The sequence below is a fragment of the Centroberyx gerrardi genome, chromosome 19, assembly GCF_048128805.1.
Source record: "Centroberyx gerrardi isolate f3 chromosome 19, fCenGer3.hap1.cur.20231027, whole genome shotgun sequence".
In the NCBI taxonomy this organism is placed as follows: Eukaryota; Metazoa; Chordata; class Actinopteri; order Beryciformes; family Berycidae; genus Centroberyx; species Centroberyx gerrardi.
This window is the reverse complement of record NC_136015.1, coordinates 10747384-10767278: the sequence shown is the minus strand read 5'-3', so window position 1 is coordinate 10767278 and position 19895 is coordinate 10747384. Positions and strand designations below refer to the sequence as shown.

The window sequence follows — 19895 nt, the reverse complement described above, 5'->3', positions numbered from 1 at the left end:
ATTTATTTGTTTTAGTGCACATAATTATCAAAGTGAACATCATCTTATCAATTAGTGTAAAGGTGACATATGCCTCCCCTTTTTGAAATGAAAGCAAGTGGTATAAGTTGTGTTTTTTTTTACACAAACAAAAATTTTAACACACAACTTAGCAACAAAGATTATCATTTTCAAAGATGTCTCTTATCCAGCTGGAATAACATTTTTATGGGTGATCCAAAGCCACATCGTAGGGATCTATCAAAACTATTTACTCTCTAACTTTTAAGGCTAAGCATCAAACATAAACATGCAATTATTTGATATGTTATTATTTATAAGGACTTTTTTGTCGTCAGAAATGAGGTGCTATCATTGCACTTTAGTGCCGTTGGTATTCTGGACATGATGTATGTACATGTGTCTCTCCCACACGCCTGTCAGGCTCGTTCCCGGTGCTGCGGGAGCTGACGGAGGAGGAGAGGCAGCAGATCCTGCACTCCTCCGAGTTCCAGAGTTTCTTCGACTGCAGCATCCGGGTGATGGAGCGAGCGCTGGCCGAGGACAGCGACATCTTCTTCGACTACAGCGGCCGAGACCTGGAGGACAAAGAGGGGTGAGGAGGGAGGGGGAGAGGAAGGAGCGTGGAGGAGAGAGGGGGCGGGAGTGAAGGGAAGGGAGTGCGGGGGGGAGGGAGGCGGGGGAGGAGAGAGCGTGTGTTCGGACGTGAGCGCACATGTGCGTGTTTACTTGCGTGCCGAGGACTACGAAATGCGCCGAGACTGAGTCATGCCCACGGTGTCATTCCAGGGCCTGGGAGCTACTTTGTTCTTCACAACACATGTCTTCCCGGTGATGTCACACGCCCAGGCCGGGATAGGGGGTGAAAAACTCTTAAAGAGCATTGTCTTGTCGTCTGAGAGGCTGCCTCCAAATGAGAGAGGTTATCAAAGTGTTGGTTGAAGTTAAAAGAGTCATTAGCGCTCGGCTGTTGTAGAAGAATGCTGCCTTTGCCCACTCACTTCAACTTTGACCACTGAGAAGCATCAAGCCTGTAGTCAAATATAGTTTTTGTCTAAACCAGGAAGATTTCAGTCCCCTTATTTTTAAGTAGATGAGGTTTTTTTTGTGCTTCGCTACTATTAATCACTCACTTAGCATTGTATCCAAACTGTATACACTGGATATCACTCACACATACTTTATTAGTTCTCACAATTCTCAAATGTAAACCAGTTGCCTTCTAGTTTGACCAGGAAGTAATCTTTGACCCTATCTGTCTCTACTGGCTGCTTGCAGGGACTTGGCCAGCGGCTCCAGTCTGTCCTTCAGCAGGCTCTTCTATGATGAACACTGGTCCAAACACCGTGTCATCACCTGCCTGGACTGGTCGCCTCAGGTAAGACTTGCAGCCTTCTGTGTGCCAGGGATCGGTCAATTCACTTTCAATGCAAACACTTCAGGAAGTGGATTTTCTTCAGTGTTTCAAAACTTACAGTTAGTTTCAATTTAGATTTTGAATTGAGTGCGATGTTTACTGTTTGTGTTGTTTCCCCAACTTTAGAATGTGTGTCTGTCGATTGGGTTGTGTGTCAGTGTGTGTGTGTGTGTGTGAAGGGAGAGGGATTCGCTCCATTATGAACTTTCACAGGGCTCTTCCTCTTCCTTGACATTTCTTCTTTATTTCCTTCATTTATCTCCCTCTCCTCCTCCTCCTCCTGCTCCTCCTCCTCTTCTTCCTCCTCCTCCTCCTCCTTCCCCATCTCTCTCAGTATCCTGAGTTGCTGGTTGCCTCCTATAACAATAATGAAGACGCTCCCCATGAACCGGATGGCGTTGCCCTGGTCTGGAACATCAAGTTTAAGAAGTCCACACCAGAGTACATCTTTCACTGTCAGGTACTCACCAGCTGTTAGATGACTGTGTATATCATACTTATCAAACCTCAAATATATGTCAAAATTATGGTTCGATTTTCCTACAGCAGAGTGTTACAGTTCATAGTGCGGCAGAAATTAAAATTGAGTTTGTTGGATTTTTTTTTTTCTATTTTGTGGGTGGCGAGTTGCAAGTAAGAGCTTCCAGTTATTAAGTTCCCTTTGTTAAAGTGTCACAGAGCTAAATGCAGAATAAAAAAACATCTTCCGCGTTCCTCTCATCTCCCACTCAGCTGCTCAGAATTTCACAATCAAAAGCTCCCTCCTTCTCCTTTATTATTATAATTGCTTAACTGGCAACCCTCAATCTGGCAGTGCCATAACTGGCAACCCTAAAACGAGGTCCATGGATGTGGCTGCAGCATTCTAAGACGAGCAGCTAACGTCTGTGGCACATTCCCCTTTGCCAGCCTGCGATGACGACACCTTTGTGGGATTAAAAAAAACAAAACAGAGTAAGGCAGGACGGATCCTCATGCCTCGGTTTGACCCTCTTGGCTGGATCACAATTGAATTCTGGCACTGAAGGCCAGTTTTAATAGAAGAAACCGAGGTTTTGATGGGGAAAAAAGTCATTGACGGGTGTGATGCTAATTACAAATGACGTCGGGAACGGGGTTGAAGGAGGGATGGAGGGATTGGGTGTGAGGGCTTCACTGCTCCCAGGAGGCAGCGAGGGCACATAGAGACGTCTCGGTAATAAAAAGATGTGGCCTACCACTTCCTAATCCGACGCTGCCACATGTGTGTGTGTCGGCCCACCCACATCGACGCCGCATCTGATGTTGCTTGTGCTGCTTCATACACATCACTGTAAATATGGAAATATACCTGTACTTACTCGGTTTACGTGCCGCACACGCTCGCTTCAGCACGTCAAAATAAAGTTGGAAATGCACACGCGCTTACATTCTCACATACAAGCTTCATTGAAACAGGAGAAACATAGTGACAGATTTTCTCTCTCTCTCTCTCTCTCTCTCTTTCTCTCTCTCTTTCTCTCAAACACACACACACATAACCACATATTCCTGCAGACCGCACGCTGCGTGCAAATATTTCAATATAAATGGTGCCATATAAGTCTAGCTCCGTAATGGATTTTTAAAGCACACCATTCTTTCACTCCACCATAATTTATGCTCATGCTGAAATCCATGCGGTCTTATGGATAGATTACAGCCATGCATCTTGTAGCTGTAGGATTCAGTAGTTTTTCCATGTGGTTCTCTGACATAATATGTCCGTTTGACTTTATTAACAACGCGGTTTCTAAGCACGGTGATCTGCGAATTGTCAGTTTTAAAGCGTAGACGTTCGGGAACAAGGGCATGTGTGTGTTAGCAGCTGATAAAATGCTCAGCGTATCGGTGCTGTCAGCTGCAAATCTGCGCAACAGAAGTGAACCGTTTTCTGAGTGGCTACAGACAAATGTTTGTGTGAGTTGGAAATGCGATCATAACAACAAGAGCTGGCAGCAGGTTGGAGTGAGAAATTGAGAAATTTGTGAGCAGCTTTCAGTCGATAACACAACATAACGTCGCCGTCATTTCTCTTGTGAGTTTTTTATCCTCTGACACATACGCACATACACACACACACACACACACACACGCACACACACACAGCCGACTTGCACACACAGAGATTTGTTTTAGGTGAGTGTCTGCTGGAAAGATGTGCGCTAGATGAACTGATATCAGAAGGGGGGGAAAGACAGAAGAAAGATTGAGAGAGAAGAGAAACTCCCAAATGCCCCCCCCCCCCCCATGTCAGTCAGTGAGTTAGTGTGGCCTGGGGCCGTGCCATGCTCTTTCATGAGGGGAGGAAGAAAAGTGAGGGAGCGAAAAAGAGAGCGAGAGAGAAAGAGAGAGAGAGAGAGAAAGGAAATGAACAGGGAGTAAGGGAATGGGGGAGCTGAGAGAGAAACAGAAGAAAGATAGAATGGGAAAGTGAAAAGAAAGAGGGAGGGGGGGAGGGAAGGGGTCTCAAGTCATTTGGCATCGGCCCTGGCTCCTTCACTCGCCGCTGGATTGGGATGAAAGGAACGCAGGAGCGGTTAGGGGAGAGGAGAGAAGAGGAGGGATTGTGTTTTTTCTTGCTCTCTCTCCGCGGGGTCTATATTGCAAACAGAGACGCAGCTCTCTAGTTAGCCGCGGATCAGATGGCTCTTAATGTGCGAGCATGTTCTGCCGTTTAACCCCCTTAAACCACAGGGCTGCTTCTTCCTCTCTCTCTCTCTCTCTTTTTTTTTTCGCCTTCCATCTCCCCTTCCTGAGGTAGAGGAGGGAGGGAGGCTTGCCACTGCCGCCTCGCGCGCTCCGCTCTCTGCATCTCTTTAATCACACACACTCTGAATTTACTGTACACATATAGTACACACACACACACACACACACACACACATATATATAAGGGTTGGGTTGGCAGGCGCCCAATGCTGCTGTTGGCAGGCCCCAGGAGATGGGTTTGTAGCATTCCAGCATTTCAGCCATTTTTATTTTTCCAGACCTGCCCACAGTGGCAGCTTTCATCTGGTGGATGGATGGATGGATAGGTAGATGGGTGGATGAATAGACAGATGGATGGATCTGTGAGTGTGTGTGCGCTTGTTTGTGTGTGTGTGTGTGTGTGTGTGTGTGTAGGGGGGGGTTATAGATACAAAAGGATGACAGTGCTGGGTTGGGAGTGGAGGGTTGGGGTTTGTGGTTGAGGTCTAGTGCAGGGGAGGGCTATACTGTACAGTATAAGGCTATGGCTTATAGATGGGCGTCATGTTTCAGCTGGGGTTTTGGTGAGGTCAGGCTGCTATATTTCTGGCGGGGGTTGTGCGCAGTTCCGGTGAATGGGCTTAACACTGCAAAAAAAGGAGATAATCCCACTTGTTTCCACTGCAGCTTCTTCTGTTTCAGGATTCTTTTTTAGGAACAAGTGAAGGGATAATAAGGCAGATCACTCCACTAGTATCATGAAAATGACACTTGATTCAAGAAAATTATTGAAACAAGTTCATTTGCATTGGAAACAGGTAAAATTATCTCACCCTAGTGGCAGATTTTTCACTTGTTTTAAGAAAAGTACGATTTTAGGATTCAATACTACGTAGATGAAATGACGTTAAGATGTTTTGCAGTGCAGCCGCGATACAGTCAGCATGTGTGGGTGTGTTGGTGGGTTTTATGTTCTGGTGGAGTTGGTGTGGTGGAAAGTAAATCAAGTGAAAGGTGATGTTGGTATGGTTTGGGTTTGGGAGGAGTCTAGACGTGGCAGACTGTGCAATATGGGGATTGTGTGTGAAAGATTTGGCAATACGCAATAGGTGACAACTATCAGGATTTGGCTAAGCGTTGTAATTAGATTCTGTTGCAGTAGTTAGGGAGGCTGCTCCCATGTGGACTAAACAGTGCAGCTTATGGTGACACCAGACGGATGTCATAGAAATCTCACAATAATGCATCAGTGTATTGGTGAAACAACCTTCTCACTCCGGTCAGGACAGCAGTGTCACTCCCTAGCTTGTAAAGAAGGTAATGTAGGACTCTGAGGTTTTTCTGTCACTCTGGATAAAGAGCATCAGCTAAATCACTAAAATGTAAAAAAAAAAAAAAAAGGCATAGTGGGCATGAAGAGGATGGCAAATTTCAGTATGTTTTGATTGTGTGTATTCATCACAGACAGATTACAGACTCCCACTTGATACGTTTTTGTCATAGGAATACTATTTGAGAACATTTTTGTTGTTGATACAGTACGATATGACTGACTATGAAATTATATAACTCTTTATCCTGTAAATGGGACTTAACCACAGTAGAGATAGTGAAACCTATGATCAAAACAGCTGTTATACAGTTACACACTTTCATTCTCATACATTTGGAACTGTATTTCACTCCTCTTTCAAAAAAGCCCTAAAAACTCACTTGTTTGAAATTGCTTTCAATTGTAATTCATTTCCTCTCTTTATCTTTCCTTATTTATGGCTGTTTTTATTATCTTATTTTGCATTTTCATTTTTAAGTAGCGTTAAGTCTTTGTGATGTTTTACATTTTTTTCTGTCTCCCTCTGGTTTATGTAAAGTGCCTTTGTATCGGCATAAATAAAGTGTAATATTATTATTTTTCTCTAATTCTGCCAACTTTTAGGCAGCGAAATAACAGTGAAATTAAACTATTCCTCATTTTGCTGGGAGCCCTTTGCGAACCCCCTCAAGAACCCCTGGTAGTCCCAGGACCCCACTTTGGGAACCATTGATCTACAATATAGGAGAGGAAGTGTGCGATCCATCGGTATATTTTAGCGGTGTGTGCGGGTTGGGTGTGTATTCTGGGAAAGGGGGGCTGTTGCTGCTGTGGATTCTGGTACCAGTTGAGCATGCCTGTCCTCATCTCGGCCGTCCCAGCAGAGCTCAGTTGGACCCGTCATCGCCCCGTCCCCGAATCTGCTCCAATCTGGTAACTTCACACCAGCGTCTCAAGTGGGCAAAGTCACACCACATTAAAGGCCCATTCCCCTCAAAACCTCTGCCGAACCCCAAACCACATGCCCCCCTCCCCACCTCCACCCCTCACAGCCCCTGCCGCTACTGTCATATCCCATTGGACTCAGTCATATTTTTATTAATATCTTGCTGCCTCGCATCGCTCCCTAGGTCTTTGGCGCTTCCAGAAAGGTTGAGTAAGAGAAGTGAAGCAAGCAAGCAAGCCCCCCCAGGGTGGGAGGGAAGGCAAGGATGGAGAGAGAGAGAGAGAGAGAGAGAAACAGTGCAGCAGACTCAGAGAGAATAGTCAGGCATTATTCATAGGCCTTGTCTGGATAGAAGCCCATGTGAAATTACACCGGAGGATGGAGTTGCATTGTGTTCATAAAGCTTAGCGGAGAAATCCTATAAATGCCTGGTGGAGGGGAGGGGTGGAGACCTGTGTGTCTGTGTTTGCTTTGTGACACACTAAACAGACGGAGCTTCTTTACTTGTGGTAAAGACAATTGAGAGCGCTTCATTTCTGGGTAAATGAGATTATTTCTGCAACCGTGGCTTCCCTGATTGGAAGTTGTTTTATTTGGTATTGAGACATGATTCTTCTGAATACATAAACCTACTGTACCAATGAGTCCCAACAGGTTATTAGTCCACTTTAATGCATCTGGGCCTAGATCCTACATGTGTCTGTCACTCTATTCTTCCATGAGAAATTCCACCATGTGGCATTTTGCTGGTGTTGGTGCAAAACAGTCTCAGGTGCCGCCCCAGAATCTCCCATTAGTATTCAACAGGGGTTTTGATTTCTGGTGCTGAGACAGTTACAGTATGGCATACAGTTACATCATTTTCATTCAGTTACCACTCGGTGGATGAAGCAACACCATCCTGTAAAATGGCAAGAATCCATAACTTTGTAATGACAACAACAGGCATAAGTGCTGACTGGTAGCATCTACCACACAAGGACCAAGATGATCAATACTGATCTATAGCTGTTGTAGTAGCCTAACATCAGCGCAGAATAGAGTGGAATATAGTAGAGTAGAAAAGGCATTATTTTTAGAACACAAAACCAACTGTAAAGCGACTGCCAGTGAAAACGTACGTCAAGCAAGCGCACAAGAGAATGAAAATAAAGGGAAAGAAGCTCTAGGAGGGAGAGAAAGGCCTGCTTGTCTTCCCCGAGCCTCCTCCTCATTCTTTCGCTCCGTGAAGCCCTCATTCTTTGCTCGGTGAAATGGAGACTCGGCTTGGTATTTCTCTCCCTCTGCCAGCAACCGCAGAGTGACAAAATCCGTGGGGTGTCATAAACGAGTGAAGCCGGGGGGAGAGAGAGAGAGAGAGAGTGGGGGGGGGGGGGGGGGGGTGAAGGAGGAGGGATGAGAGGTGGGGATGCCAAGGGAAGACAGTTGGATCCATCTGGTCCTGATAAGGCGTAGTGGAAAACAGATGAGTGCGGTGAGCGAGAGGAGGAGAGGCGGGAGGAGAGGAAGGATGGAGGAGCGTGGATCTGTTTGGGAGGATATACTGCCTATCGTGCCCTATCAGCCCCCCCCCCCCCCCCCCCCCCCCCCCGCTGCTTCTTCCCATCATTCCACTCTCCCTCCGCTTCTGCCTTCCCAAGCCAACTTTAGCAACAGTTTTTTTGCCCTCAGGAAAGAAAGAAAGAAAGAAAGGAAGAAAGAGTGGAGGCAACAAAGGAGGGAGTGTTCCCCTCTCTCACTCTCTCTCTCTCTCTCTCTCTCTCTCTCTCTCTTTATCTCTCTGTCATTCCTCCTAACCTCCCTAATCCCTCGCTGGGTGCCATCTTTCATCACAGCCTACCATGTGTGTATTATCCTCTACAGAACACTTCCCATTAATATAATAAGGGCTGCCAGAAGCACTTAGCCTTGTGAGCCTATGTGAGATATGGTAGATGATACTTGTGTGTGAGAGATTGTGTGTGTTTGTAAGCGTGCGAGAAACACACACACTCTCTCACACACAAGCACACACGCAGACACACACACTGCGCGCCTCGCCTCAGGAAAGAAACGAAACCCACTGCTCTGACTGCGTGAGTCCGCGCCTGTAAAACTTCCACAATTCACCTCATGCCCAATATACAAAAAGTGACTCTCACGCTTGTGTTTTTTTTCCCTTCCCTCTTCCGGGAGCTGTCACTCTCCACATCCTCTCTGTCTGGGCTGGCAGGAGGTGACTTAGCAGGTGTCTGACCCATGCTGCACGCACAGATGAGAACCGTCCGCACAGCCGCTCGCCGTTCTGGAAATGAAATGTCAGGCTCGGTATCGAGTCGGCCCCGATATTGAGACGTAATCATAGCGGCGGTGTTGCCGGCAGACGGCAGAGAGTTGTCGAGGTGTTATTTAAACAGATGTGGCGCTCGTATACGACTGGCATGTCCAGACTCATGAATCTCAAGTGAGGCTGAAGAGGAGGTGGAGAGCAGCAGCGAGGGCGCATTCAGTTCTCTTTTCAGAAAGTGTACCTATCGAGTCTACCTTTACACATTTTTTTTTTACATAGTTATGTTTACACACTGTGAAATAAATTCATGGATACCACAAAAATGCAGTACTCCAGTCAGCGCTGACAAATGCCCATGAATACATAAGAAGTAAATGGAAAGACTTGTAGCATCCAGCCTAAACATAACCCAGTTCCCAATAATACAGTGCTAAACTCGGTCATTAATTTCCTACAGCATGACATCTGAATCGGGAAGCCGCTTTAAAGTGTCAACCAATTCCCCTCGGGGCTTAAATCATAAAGTTCCTTATGGCACGGGACAAATTGATCTTATTTCAGTGGCTAATGACATACAGTACGTTTAAATAGCATATAACTCAGAACCATATGTGTTGATGTGACATATGATTAGAAGCGTTTAGAGAGAATGGCTTTTATGCGAAGTCCAACTCGCTGTTGGCAGGCGCCTCAAAGCGCACTATCGGGACCAAGTCGGGCTAATTTTCAGTAGCTCTCTCAGTAAGCCTGACAGTATATGTGGGTAATGATGGCATAACGTGTGGTTTTTCAAAGAGGGGACTCAGAGTTTAGTCAAGGGATTTTTCCTCTTAAGATGGGGACACTGATAGGACTTAGGAGTTAAACTAACATATGGAGCAAATAGAGGGAGCGCTTTTCATTTGATTTGGCTTCTCTCCTGTCGTTACTCATGTGGGGTATAGATGTTTATTTGGGGTGATAACTAGTGGAAGAACAGGAGAGAGATGTTTTCTGTTTGTGTGTGTGCTTGTGTTTGTGCGTGTGTGTTTGTGTTAATATCAATCAATAAAATATAAGGGGTAGGGACATCTTTGTCTTTATTGGACAGAACAAACAGATAAAAGTTTCTGTAGTGAGTTTGAAGATCAGAGTATCAATCACAACATACTTGATAGATAGTGTACAGATTTTGTTCTGTTCCAGATTGTCCCAATTTAACAATATTTCAAACTCAAACGAGAACGACAGTTTTATGGCAGTCTTATGGTTACAATCACCCTAGTCATATAGATAAGCTTCTTACAAAGACAGAAAAGTCAGAGAGGGAGAGGCACAGACAGAGAGGAAGGGATGATGAAGGAAAACTCCAGTGTATAAAAGAGGAAGAGAGGAAATAAGAATATTCTCACAATGAAAAAGTGGAAAAGAATCAAGAAATGTTGGTTATGTAATCGTTCGCTCTGCTTTCCTATCTCCTCCAGAGTCTTAGCATGGTTTAGAGTTTCTTCATGAAAACTGATAAATGGTCACGGTGGTGGAGTCGTCTTGGGCTGGACGGGTTAGGACTTGGGTTTATTAACCCACTGATGGAGCGCTGTGTCTGGGGGAGCGGGCCTCTGACGGAAGCCTGCCAGACGACCGCAGAGGGATCAAGGTCAACCTGAAACTCTTGGATATTAGCGGTGATCGAGTTGAAAGGCAGATTCTTCCATCTGTGTATGAGTATGAGCGTTGTTGTCTTGCCATTTGGCTCGGAGTAGCTGACTTACTGTCATAAAAACTTTTCTGAAGACTTCTCAAAGTTGCAGTCACTCTGCTGATTGGTTAGGATAGGAATTATGATTCAGAAATCTGTTATAGATTTAGAGAATAGAGGTACACCAATTGCAATGTTGCTAGCTTACCATACAGGAACATTTAAGACAGTTATACATGGTAATGAAATTGTAGACGACTTGTATTGCACCTTTATTGTACATAAACACATTAAAATCCATATAAAATTTACCTTACACCCTATTCTATATGGAATAACAGCCTATGACATGCCATAAATCGCACTATTCCAGATATTCCTGGTCAGACCATCAAACACCGTGCGCTAATGCGTGCTAATAAACCTTAAACCCAGATCCCTCTGTGTCTGACTGTGTAAATAAACTTCTCGGAGAGTTCCTCTTTGCTGGCCGACAAGGGACTTTTATTTTTACCGCCGAAGTTCAGTTTATTTTGAGTCCGCACATCTGAAGCGACTCCCGAGCCGCTCCTCTGGAAGCCGTGACTCCTCAGAAGGAACGAAAAAGAGACAGAGAGAAAGAAAGAAAGAGAGTGTGCGGTGTTTTCTTTCCCTCTGGTTTGTTTTCCAGTCCCCTTTAAAAATGAACTCGGGGTTGGAGTTGGCTGCTGCGCACATGGTGTGGTGGCAGGGAGGGAGATAGAGAGGGAGCGAGAGGGAGAGAAATACAAAAAGAGAGAAAAAAAGAACAACAAATGTTATACTCTTACAGATTCTCAGATTCAGTAGGGTCTTCCTACGAATTTAAACAAGGACAGGTCTTATAAGTGAACAGTGGCTGCTTGGTTCAAGTACCAATTGATCAAGTGAAAACACTAATATACCTACATTATTGTTGTCAGTTCATCACACATATTGTATCACTATGCTTGTATTTGCATCTATTTGCTGGATGGTTATCCCTAGCAATTAGGAGATAAATGCCTTGGTTTGTGTGTAAGTATTTTTAAGGCACTTTCCAACCCATATAAGCTCTTCATTCATTCAGTCAAACCATGGACAGATCCTATCTGAGATCTTGTCTTTTATACAAAATTCCTTATACAAAGACTGGACTTGGGAAGCATGCATTAATACTAGTAATAATGCTAGACCAGTGGATTTAGGGGAAGAGAAGGCCTCAAAGCTGTCAATTTAAGTGGCTAAATATAATTATAACTGCTATTTTCTTGCATGATTTTGAAAATCTAGCAACACTTTTAGAACAGAGAACACGGAAATTCGGTCTAAGAAAACTCATGGGGCACATTTTGGATGCTGACATATTCCAAGTCTAAAATTCAACACAGCAAGTGAATTGATGGTGGCTTGGCATTTCTAGTGTTAAGCTACCGTTGCCCATGTTCTTGAAAGGCATTGTAATTTCACTGGTGTTGACCAGTTTAGATCTCCAAGTCTCCAGTTTCTGTTGTGTTGAATTGTGAAGTCTGTCTGTGGACTCCTTATTTACTGCCTTCTTGGCCTGGTCTCACCTGAAAATGAGCTTTCTTCCTCAGTGTGACTAGCCTGGTTAACTAGAAGGGGGATGGATGGATGTATTTGTCAATGTGTAATTCCACTTGCCCCTCTGTATCACTACAACGTTCAAAACATTTTCTCATAATCAGCTCCGGTGGCTCTGGGTCAGGGAAGGCTCGCCGTTGCACGCAGAAGCCCATATGGTACGAGCACTGAAGAGGAACCAAAACTCAATAAACACGGCATCGGGGGGGGGGGGGGGGGGGGGGGGGGGGGGGGGGGGGGGAGTTCAAGGGTGCGCTTGTCATGATGGAGGCTACAGTGTGCGCTCCAGTGGCTGCTGGGGTTTTGATGCTGTAATGTGAAACGGCTGGGGGAGAGAGGACTACAATTCCCCTCTTTGTCTGGCCTGCACCCCAGCGTCACCCCACGCTCCTCTCCTCGGCGGACCCTCACCGTCGCCAAGCTCATCATCTCTCCCTCCATCTATCTCTCCACGTCTGCCACCCATCACGCCGCCTCGATCGCTCCCTCCTCTCCCGCCACTCACGCTCCGTCTAGCGTTACCGGCTCTCTTCGTATCTGTTTATATCTTTCTTTTTTTCACTGTTTGTTTGATCTGTATTTTCTCACTGTCTGCCTTTTCATCTTCTCTGCTCGTTTGACCGTTCCATTTCTCTTCTCATCGCCTTCCCCTCTCTGTTTTCTGAACTTTTCCCCCAGAATAACCTCACAACACTCATTCCCTGTACTCTGCATCACTTTCCCCTCAATTGTACCTGAATAATATGTAGTGATTCCTTTTTCTCATCCCCTCTCTCTCTCTCTGTGTCCCCAGTCTCCGGTGGTGTCCGTGGGCTTCGCTAGGTTCCATCCCAACCTGGTGGTGGGGGGGACTTACTCGGGACAGATCGTCCTGTGGGACAACCGCAGTCACCGCCGGACCCCCGTCCAGAGGACCCCCCTGTCTGCTGCCGCGCACACTGTAAGGCCGGGTCCCAATATGAACATGAGATATATGTCCAATACAACACAATGTAAGGCCGGGTCCCAATATGAACATGAGATATATGTCCAATACAACACACTGTAAGGCCGGGTCCCAATATGAACATGAGATATATGTCCAATACAACACACTGTAAGGCCGGGTCCCAATATGAGCATGAGATATATGTCCAGTAAAACGGAATATAAGGCAGGGTCCCACCTTGTGCATTCTGTTAGTTGGTTTGGAGGTCTGGAATAAGCAAATATAATATAGACAATGATAAAGTAGCAGCATTGCAAAGGAGTTAAACAGTTGTAACAGTTAAATAGTTTGATAGGTAGTCAGACATACAGATTAACACAGCAATTTAGTTTTCATATGATAATGGAATGGGAGTTATATACAGAGAGGGAACTGCACTGCATGTATTTATGAAATGGGAAGCCTCCAGCTTGGAGACTAATTGTTCTCACATACAATAGACACACACACACACTCACACACACACACACACACGACCGGAGCAGTCAAATTCTAGACATAACTCAAAGGACAGCTCAACTGTGAGTTCATACGCTCCAGTGAACTCACTGACCCTCAACAAATTACTGGCCAATATACACTAGCAATATCATAAGAACTGTGAGTGGGGGCCATTTGTCGTCATAGCTATTTGCCACACACACACACACACACACACACACCACTACGTGCCATCCATGCTGTAGGTTTAAAGTGGCTGTGGACTCCAGTAATGAGGCTGTCTCTGGTCCCCTCCAGCCAGTGAGTCCGGCCGGCTAGCCCGGCGCTGAATGGAGCCTTTGTGGGGCCCAGTACACAAATCAATTACTGCACAGTAATGACATAATGGTTTCACACACTCCTCTGGATTTGCACTGCAGCTCATGTCCCAAATGTAGAGCCGTTTGAAAGGTCCACTGCACACTGGCATCTGGTGAACTTACTGGAAGCCGGCTGTATCTGTTGGCCCAGTTCACAATACTGTCTAATGGCATTATGTGTGGAGGGGTGAAACTGAGTGATCAGTACAATATCAAATTCATTCATCTTTCGTTATTATCCCAAGTGATTCATCTAACCCAAACCACATGAATAACTAGGGCTGCCCAAATAATTATGTATAATTGTATGTCGCACATTGGCTAATTTTACTTTCCACAGGTAACAATTGGAGAGTACTGGCATATTGAAACATTTAATTTCACTGTCAGATCCCACTGTAGTTACAAATAGTCAAGATGTTAATATATGATGCCAGAAGTGCAATAAAATAATTTTGCTCCTCAAATCATTGAGACTAATATCTGTGATATATGATCGTGATCACAATATCTAACAAAATAATCCAAATTATCATTTTAGACCTTATTGTATGGTTGAAATGAGTTATAAAATATTGAAAACAATCATCTCAACTATCTCCAAGTGTGTAGCTCTCCCCATGATTGTCTACATGTGCTCTTATGTCTCTTGCATCCATGTGTGTATCTCCCTGTGTGTCTGTATGTGTGTGTATCTGTGTCTCTTTTTGCGTGTGTGTGTGTGTGTGTGTGTGTGTGTGTATAGCACCCGGTGTACTGTGTGAACGTGGTGGGCACCCAGAACGCCAACAACCTGATCACTGTGTCTACAGACGGCAGGATGTGCTCCTGGAGTCTGGACATGCTCTCCCAGCCACAGGTACACAACACACACACATCACACACACACACATCACACAGTCCAGGCAGACTGCAGGCAGCTCCATGTGTTAGGGTGGTGGTGAATTAGTGCCAACATGGCTATAGTGTCAAGTATTGTCTGTGCACTGCAAAATATATCCATCTTCATTCAATTAGTATGTGTATGTGTTAAAATCTTGTTTTCTTTAAAAACAGCAGAACAAAAAATATGCTAATGAGGTGAGATAATTTCAGTTGTTTCCAATATAATTTTTATAGAATTTTCTCTCTAGAAGTATCTCTCTCTGTCAAAAATACCAAGAAAAATACACTTTTAAGACTCAGTATTAAATGACTTGTGAAGATGGATATTTTTTGCAGTGTGCTCCTTCAACTGGGGTTCAGTATATTGTGTTTACTGTAACTGTGTGTGTGTGTGTGTGTGTGTGCGTACGGTCACATATTTACCTGTGTCTGTGCTTGTATGTGTGTGTTTGGTGACATATGGGCATATGTCTACGCTTGTGTGTGTGTGTGTGTGTGTGTGTGTGTGTAGGAGAGCATGGAACTGGTGTACAATAAATCCAAACCGGTGGCGGTGACAGGCATGGCCTTCCCCACGGGAGACGTCAATAACTATGTGGTGGGGAGCGAGGAGGGCACCGTGTACACCGCATCCAGACACGGCAGGTTGGTGGACACACACACACACACACACACACACACACACACACACAAGATCACAAACACACACATGATTATAGTCTTCTTGACTGATGCTTTTAGTCAAATTTTAATGCAAAACAATGGTCCCCTTGCCCTCTAATATGCTCTTCTGGGATACAGGGCTTGTAAACCTTATAGTTAAACACAGACTGTAGAATATATCAATTTTAACAAGTCATTGAATGTTGAGGTTTAAAATTTTCAATAATTTTCTTGAATTAAGTTTTATTTTCAGCAGTGGAGTTTCTCTTTTTTAATAGCGCTGTCTACTGCATTACAGAGGCCATTTAGTGTAGACTTTTATTCCAAGCCCCCCCCCTTAATGTACCATCAGTTTATCTTTAGCATGGGTAACTGTGCACTTCACCTGTTCTTTACTACACAAGAGCCCCAAATGCCACAGTGCTGAATACTGTAGTTGTGAACCTCACACTGCTGCCATCCCTCTGCAGTAAGGCGGGTATCTGCGAGATGTTCGAGGGCCACCAGGGGCCGGTGACGGGCATCAGCTGCCACAACGCCGTGGGCTCCGTCGACTTCTCCCACCTCTTCATTACATCCTCCTTCGACTGGACCGTCAAACTCTGGAGCACCAAGGTAGGGCGTGTGTGTGTGTGTGTGTGAGTGTGTGTGTGTGTGAAGAGGTTGGCTTAGGGTGTGGGGGGTTGATTGTGTGCTGTGGGTGGCGGAAATGTGTGTGTGTAATAAGGCTATTCAGTGTATGGATGTGTGGTGTGTGTGTGTGTGTGTGTGTGTGTGTGTGTGTGTGTGTGTGTGTGAGCGCGAGTGAGTGAGGGGGAGAGGTGAGTGAATGGGTGAGTAGATGGGGATTTTATGAGTGTAGAATCAGGCTATTCAGGATCTGTCTTTCTCCTACTGTGTGTGTGTGTGTGTGTGTGTGTGTGTGTGTGTGTGTGTGTGTGTGTGTGTGTGTGTGAGAGTGGGGAGAAGTGGGTAGGTGGGTATTGTAAGGGTGTGGAGTTTATTCAGTATTAAAGGTGTACCGATAGTATTTGTAGTGTCTGTTGTGCTTTGGTGCAGTAAAATACTTTTCTGGTAGGAGGAAAAATGTCTGAAAACCAACAATTACATTTTCATTCACTATTAAGTCCTCTTAAATATATTCACTATATTCACTAGGCACTTCATATTACTCTGTTAAACTGTTCAACACATTTTCATCAAAATGGGGTTTATTCTGAAATTTTGACCGGAGGGCATTATTTTATTTTTTTTATTTATTTATTTTTTTTGGTTGGCTTGACACTTGTAGGCAAACTAACATGAAAATGCTGAAATATGGCTGTTTGTGAAAAGAACATTCTGCTCCTTTTCTATTTTATTATAATTTCTTTTGTTTGATTGAGGATTGTTACACAATTTGCAGTGTTGTTCCTGTAATTGTTTTATAATAGGCCAACGCTAGGCAGCGTGAGTGAATGTTAATTGAGTGGTACTCAGATCGGTACTTGTATCGGCCGATCTATTTAACAAAGTGCTCGGTGCTCGTTCTGAAAAACTGGTATCAGTGCACCTTAACTCTGTCTTTCTCTGTGTGTGCGTGTGTGTGTGTGTGTGTCCCCGCATGTGTGACCAAAGTGTGCATTTGCAACAGGTATTGTTCTGTTCTGTGTACGTTTGTGCATTTGTGTGTCCAGGTGTGCACGTGAGAGTGCCTGTGAGCGCGCACGTGTGTGTCGCCGTCACTCACTCATCACCGAGAAACAGGAATCCATGGAGGCCGCGGCGCAGCCTGCCGTCTGCGGGCGTGCTCACTGAATCAAAAGCTCGGCGAGTCAAAAACACACTTTTAGCGCGGGCGCTCCTCCTCTCTCTGGTTTTGAGTGGCCTCATCCACTCTGGGCATTTTGTTCGCCCGGTTCAAACCGATGTGATGAATTCCATTTGGGGAGTATTTCAGCGGCAGTAAAAAGCAAACAGTCACTGTATCTGTCAAAGTGTCTGTCGGAGAGGAGAGAAGATAGCTAATACATTCTTAAGGTCGCTGTTGTTGTGGTGAGACACAGCGGAGTGAGCTCAGGTCTCTGAGATACTGCACAAAACAGAGAAAATCAACATCAAACACTTACTCCAGTTATTACCTTTACTGTATATTTACACTTATTACATTTACCTCACTAACACTTGGCTGCTGTTGAGGCCAATGGATTTTGGAGGTTTAAGAGAAGGCCAACAAGCTGTCAGTCTATCTAACAGTAAATCTAACAACAACCTATAAGCTGAGATATTTCAATTATTAAATAGAAAACAGCAGTTGTTTGACCACGGCACGGCTTGGCTTGAGTTAAAGAAAGCTCAACTCTAATGGTTTTATATTCAAACGTTTGGGATTATTGGGATTGCTGCTAGCCCTCTTGTATGATCACACAAGGCTTTCTGTGACATTTTCAACCGATTCTTGAGTATTTTGTTTAGCTGAAGTACAGCTCAGCACCAGAGAGATTGACAACCTAACAAAGCTGGCGGCTGACTTGGACAGTGTGAGGGTTGACATGGCTCCATAGCGGTTGGGTGTTTATGACAGTCGGTCCAGTTGGACTGTTCTGTTGGCCCAGAGTTTTGAAGAAGGGATGAGGGAAAAGGAGAGAGGGAAAGTGCTGTACGGACTGGAAATGAGGAAGGGTGAATGAAGAAGGAAACGAGCGAAGGAGGCAGGGAAGTTTAGACGGACGATGAGGGAGGGTGAAGCCGCTCTAAGGCAGGAAAGAAAAAAGGGTTGATAGAATAGAGTGGAGAGGTAAAAAAGACAAAGGAGACGGGGATGACAGGAAGGACAACAGAGGCATATTGGGTAACAGGGAGACATTAAAACCACAGCTGGAGCAGCAGCAGAAGCAGTAGTACTGTAGACAGACTCTAGCTGTCTGCTCTCCCAGTGCGGAGACATTAGACTGACCACAAACAGAGAGAGAGAGAAGGAAAGAAGGGAGGAAGGAAGGGGATAGAAAAGAGCTAAGGCGAGAGAGTGAGAGGGAAAAGGGCCAGGGAGGCATGAGAGAAGAAAGAATGGCGAGGTTAGGAGTAGAAAGTGATGCTAACCTTGAGGGACAGAGGGATCAACATGAGCAGGGCATCGAACTGCACACACGGGCAAAATCAAAGGCAAAAGATATGCAGTATGAGCAAAATGCATAATGCATATTGCATAATATCTTCCACTTTCTGCGAGATACAGTTACAGTTTTCATGCTTTGCCGTGACAGGCAGTTAAGCACTCTGATGAATTTTAGCTCATATTTGCATGCAGCCGGTCCATAAGTCATACGCGAAGAGTCCCGTGACAGATATTAAAACATTCCGCCGATTTTCATCAGGAGAGTGTGTTATTTTTCGGGATTTGGGAATTCCCTTTCCTTTGAGGGGCACCGCAGGAATGCGTGTCTGTCTCCCATCCCACATAACCCGTATGTGTGTGTGGGCAGGCGGAATACCTGAATGTGTGAGTGTGTGTCTGCGTGTGTCTGTGTGTGTGTGTGTGTGCGCGCGACACAGCACACACACACACGCACGTACACCTTAAAGCAAGCTGCCTTTGCTTACCTAAAATTCCCTTGAGGTTTGCTTTCAACCCACCAATCACCGCCATCACAAACTGTTGTAACACACACGCTCACACACACACACACACACACACACACACCGCGATTTCTCCTTCGCATTCAGAAGGTTTCCCCCCACCAGTTCAAAAAGGCCAGCGTGCCGAAGTCTGCTGATGTTTTTACACTCAGCGGTGCAAATATTGTGGTTAGTGAAAACATTCTGAGTGGGCCAGAGTCTGAAGACGTCGCGGCAGCTGGGAGCGGGGTTATGATTGTGCATAACTTGAACCGTCTTGCTCTCTTGACCCCAAAAACGGCGTCTACCCAGTGATTGGATGGAGCGTAAACATTCTACTTCTTTCTCTCACTTCATTAAAGGCCCGCGTCACCGTCACAGTCAGTTCGGCTGATTGTTAATGAGTGTTAATGACAATATTGAGACGAGTGTCTCTCTATGTGCTGATTTGGGGATCTGCAAAGAGAGAAAAGATTGAGACCGTAGTCCCGATCTTCACTTGAGGATTTTGTCCCGGTGCGCCCTCATGGCCCCGCTTGTAAAACGTTCCGCAACTAATTCTAATTTGATGACAGCTTTTCAGTCCCGTCAGTGCGGCGGTTGTTAAATCTGGTGTGAAGCGAGCGAGCGAGCTAGTGTGATGTCTTGTGATGCAGACGCAGCCAGGATGGAACCAGTGGAATTACATGACTGGCTGCTGCTGAGACTCTCTGGTGGGGAGACGGTTTGGATCCTTCTGGACGGCCCAGTGATGTAGACGGGTATTTTATAAGACCAGCAGGCTCTCAAACTTTTGGAGTTTTGAGCCAGCAAACCCAAAATGTGTCAAGGATTGGTAGTAATTGTAATCCCTTGAAAGAAGTTTTAGTTTGTATAATTTCAGTGGGATATCATCAAGGTGCATCATTAAAGCCAAGGTTTCTGTTGGGAAAACCAAGGCCAGAAGACGGAGGCTGGCATGAGCTTGCAGACAGACGGTTCTTAGCATTAATATTTTAGGTACCATCTGTCATTGTTACAGCTTTGGCAGTT

The 19895-nt window shown here is 45.1% G+C and overlaps 1 protein-coding gene across 4 annotated transcripts in view; it reads left to right on the top strand.

Annotated features, from left to right (window-relative positions):
* dync1i1a (dynein cytoplasmic 1 intermediate chain 1a) overlaps nt 1-19895 on the top strand; it is a 51134-nt gene that overhangs the window by 23071 nt on the left and 8168 nt on the right. For all 4 annotated transcript variants that reach the window (XM_078290306.1, XM_078290305.1, XM_078290304.1 and 1 more), the window contains 7 exons: nt 424-595; nt 1279-1378; nt 1752-1877; nt 12727-12873; nt 14467-14580; nt 15118-15251; nt 15740-15884. In XM_078290306.1, coding sequence (XP_078146432.1) covers nt 424-595; nt 1279-1378; nt 1752-1877; nt 12727-12873; nt 14467-14580; nt 15118-15251; nt 15740-15884 — 938 coding nt within the window. The remainder of the gene's footprint in view (nt 1-423; nt 596-1278; nt 1379-1751; nt 1878-12726; nt 12874-14466; nt 14581-15117; nt 15252-15739; nt 15885-19895) is intronic.